This window comes from Papaver somniferum, chromosome 11, assembly GCF_003573695.1.
Source record: "Papaver somniferum cultivar HN1 chromosome 11, ASM357369v1, whole genome shotgun sequence".
In the NCBI taxonomy this organism is placed as follows: domain Eukaryota; kingdom Viridiplantae; phylum Streptophyta; class Magnoliopsida; order Ranunculales; family Papaveraceae; genus Papaver; species Papaver somniferum.
In genome coordinates, this window is record NC_039368.1 from 13,815,572 (window position 1) to 13,819,679 (window position 4,108).

Sequence of the window (4,108 nt, forward strand, 5' to 3'; positions counted from 1 at the left end):
TTTGAGACCCATACGCAGCATCCTACATAACTAGTTCGTAAAGCATCTCAGAAGAAAATATAATTTCTGAATCATATGAGAGATCACCAAACATTCAGATGCTCGGTATGTCTCAACATAAGTATGGCCAGAAGTTATATATTTTCCATACTTGCAAGTGGACAGAAATGTAGATTCGTGGGACAAATGTGCGTAGACCCATGACCTAAAAATCACCACAAGCATGTACTCATTATTCACACTGGATAGACCTTGTAATCCAATAAGCAGAAATTTTCCTAATTCAAAAAGCCACCATAGCAAATAAGCTAATAAGATTTGTACATCATCTTCGGAAACAACTTATTCACAACAGCTCAAGGATTAGGAGTTCATTTCAAGCATCTCAATCTTGATGCTTTGAATTTATCGAAACAAAAAGGCCAGGGCAGTTTTACATTGTAGGATCTACTCCAGAGATCATCCTACCTTGGATATTTACTCTCATTGTTCGGCAGTATGTACAAACCTTTGTTATTCATTCTAACTACTCACCTACAAGCGTTATCTCTATAAGAGTTGCATCCTCATCAGTGCTGCAGCATGCTTTCTTCACAAACTGTGAACAGACATCATCACCAAAATTCTAAGAGTAAATCTAACAATTAACTGAATAAATCTTAAACTAAAAATCACAATGGAAATGGTAATAAATTTCTATACAACTTCATAAATATGTTTAAGCGGACGCAGTCTTTCTATAACATTATTTTTTGCCTACCTAGAACTGAGGGAATGGGTACTGATACTACCTTCGCCATCTGCAGGCATGATAAGGGAAACAAATATTCTGTGGATAAAGGACTGACTGATTGGTATAGAATCTTACAATCATAAGAACCGAAAAATCTGCATCTGAAATGCCATAGGAAAAATCACAAAAATATACTTACATTACAAAGAACTTTAGGCATAGTCCTTCGATGCAGAAAGCAAGTGCTGAAAATTAATTAGATATCTTCTCTCTTTATCGACGAGTGCACAGGTGGTGCTACAATAGTTGTACCATTGTATGCTTCAGAAGAGGACTCTTCCCTCACTACAGAAGATGATGTATCTGGATTATGGTACCCTTTCATAAATGGATTCTGAGGACTCAAAGCATCTGGTATGTGATTCTGAGAAGTACTTGGAATTCCATAGAGTGGAGAACTTGGGAATGACCTAAACTGAACTGATCCATCTTCTCTCCGCAAAGGAGACAACATAGGCATATCATTCTCGACCATTGATCTACCGTAATATTTATCTTCCACAATTTCATAGAAATCCACAGTTCTCACCTCCTGAGCAAGAGAACATGAACAGCAGCAAAGCCACTGTAAACAGTCAGTCACTTCAGGGTTACCACAGCAGAAATAACTAGCTGGCAAGTTATACCTTTTTCTCATTTGAATCCTCCAAAAACCTCCATAGAGCAAACCAAATATACAAAGAATGATGCCCGTCACACCCAATGCACCTCTAACAGTTTCGTTATCAATATTGATCGCAGCAAGGTTAAATATCCAAAATGGAGCGAGGCAGAAAAGAAGAAAAGTAGCAATGTGAACATACATGTTCCCAAATCCAAGTCTTTCCATGTTCCATCCGAAAACGCAGAAACTGCAGAAAAATGAGAGATAAGCCAGAGATATATCATCCCACAAATCAAGTAACCCGCCACTCCATCTGGGCGTGCTTTCAATGATCCTTGCATCATCTTTTGATGCAAATAAATACTTTTTCGCAAATCTATTCGCCCGTAAAGGACTCGGTGTATTACTAACAATTTGAATCTGAGCCTCCTGATCCGTGTCAGAGTCATCATACTCCTTTCCTAAAGGACTAAGCATGGTGTACACACCAGCAACTGCAGGTGCTCCAATTGCAACTGAGATGCAGATGGCGACTCCTATTGGTGGTCGTTCAGCTCTCTTGTAACCTAAGTTTAGACCACATAATGCATACTGAGCAAAACAGTTTATGTGAAGCAGAAAAACAACTACCATCATGTGTCCCCACTCATGAGGCTTACGAGCTCCATCTTTGCAGTAAGCCTTTCTCAGGGTAGCGACATCCTTCGGTGTCCATCTAAGTAAAAGTATGAGGTGATACATTCGTTTGGGATGTTGGTACAAGCACATAAGGGTAAAAAGAGCATTGAGAATTTGGTTATTAACTTCAAACCATGTGTCTCTCTGATATTTTTTAGTTATGACATGGTTTAACATACCTGTCATGACCATGAACAAGATGGCACCTGATACAGCAACGACAACAATCCATACAAAAAGTGCCATGTTCAACGGATCTTTGATCCATTCAATAAACACTTTCTTTAGAGAGTGCCAATTTATCTTTCGAACAAATGGGACTGTGAAACGTTCTTGGATACCTTGGTTTGGAGACGAAGGAACTGAACGCGAAATGTCATCTCTCCCCTCAGCAAAACCCTGGAATTTAGTTGATGGGGAACCTAAACCAGACAAAGCTGACGTAAGTTTCTGAAATCCCATGCTAGGAAATACTTTACGACTTTTTTCCTGAGCCAGCAACCTTTTTTGAGATGTAAAAATGCGAAGAGGACTTCTACTCTTGCCTTTAGAGGTCGACCCTGACTCTAATTCTATTTCCTCTCCCTCTTCCTCTATACCTTTTCCATTACTAGCTGAAGCCATCTCCGACCCAACTAAAATCTTTCCCAGAGTATACAAGCTTCACATACAGTACAAAGATACCCTAATTTCTTCTTCTTAATCTAGGTTTCGGCCGCTACAGCAGCAAATTGTTCCAGTTCTACAATACAACGAAAATGAAACCGTAAATAACAAAAATTTTACCATTTTCCTACTAGTATACAGCGTATCGTGCCTTGAAGCTTATCAATTGCCTGATATCCCAAAATTAGAAGAATTTACATCAATCAAATGATCAAATACTACTTCGAAAAACCCAACAAAGTTGAAGGCATGTGATAGACCAGAGCCAGAAACCAAAAATTAAACCATAGAAAAGTAATCAGATAGTAAACATACCTCTTTTGTTAAGGAGATGCTATGAATTTACACACACATGAAAAACCAAAAAGAAAAGTCTCTGCTCTTTCTGAAATTTTTACTCAAAGACTCTTTCCAAAATCAGAAATGAATCAATAATCTATGGCGTTTCAATCTCTAGAATCGAAATTCTAAAGCATAATACTGTAAATGATGATCATTGATGAGGATATTTTGATAGTTGTGACGACTGGCAGATGAGAAGGTGCTTTTTCGGAAGGCTCTGGTTAAAAGTGTGACGGTTTGAACTTTGAACTTTGAGAAACAGAAGTTTTTAACATTTTGTACTTTTTCCGTTACAAATAATAGAAAGAGAAAGTCAAAGGTGCATAACATTGTGAGTCAAAAGAGTCAAGAAACGAATAGAAAACAAACGCGCGTCGCTTCTGTTTGGGTCAGTTAACGTGGCAACTGTCATCTTATCTACCAGTTATGAGTACTTTTGGCGGGTTTTTATTAGTTTTTTTATCTTCTGGCCGTTCATAAGACATGGATTTTTCTTTCTTTCTTTTTTTTTTTTTGGATCACATGATGGACATGGTTTTGATTACCTAATTTGTTGTTGGTCTACGAGCGTCACGCTGGTTACGGTTATTGTCACGCATAACCAGATCCATCTCTACCAGTGCAAAATTAGTGCAATGCGTTCTCCGTGTAAACTTTTTACGAGTTTTGAAGCCCGTATTTGGTGCCGTAATACAATGATTGATATCGGTCATATGTGTAATTATAAACATTGTGCACGATTCTGTATACAAGAGGTGGATCAAAGAGGTTTAAGATTCGAATCAAGAGATCTTAAATATCTCCAACTAACAATTTATTCGTTTCGTGTCTATTGAGCAGTGAGATATGATGTTTTACCAACATTCCGTATCCAACTCTAAAACAAAATAAAAAATGCACAGTCAAGTTGTTTTCCATTACACGCTAAACATATACAGATGCTTTTTTTTTTATAAGAAAAATAGGAACAATCCTAAACAAAAGACCAGATGAAGTTTAGATTTCTGTCCGAATCATTTCTAATA

General features: G+C 37.6%; 1 protein-coding gene across 3 annotated transcripts; it reads right to left on the bottom strand.

The window, feature by feature from the left end:
- Nucleotides 1-249: 249 nt before the first annotated feature.
- On the bottom strand, nt 250-3,316 carry LOC113320532. 3 transcript variants are annotated; one of them, XR_003346159.1, is made up of 3 exons: nt 3,057-3,316; nt 933-2,817; nt 250-598 (listed from the first exon to the last, which is right to left on the bottom strand). XR_003346159.1 is itself a non-coding variant. In XM_026568433.1 (3 exons), exons 2-3 carry the CDS (start codon nt 2,697-2,699, stop codon nt 1,319-1,321), a joined length of 1,287 nt encoding a protein of 428 aa, XP_026424218.1. In that variant the 5' UTR covers nt 2,700-2,817; nt 3,057-3,316; the 3' UTR covers nt 1,197-1,318. The 3 variants fall into 3 exon arrangements, 2 of the variants coding, with proteins under 2 accessions (XP_026424217.1, XP_026424218.1); XM_026568433.1 differs by lacking the exon at nt 250-598 and having other exon boundaries at nt 1,197-1,325; nt 1,420-2,817; XM_026568432.1 differs by lacking the exon at nt 250-598 and having other exon boundaries at nt 813-2,817.
- Nucleotides 3,317-4,108: the final 792 nt, after the last annotated feature.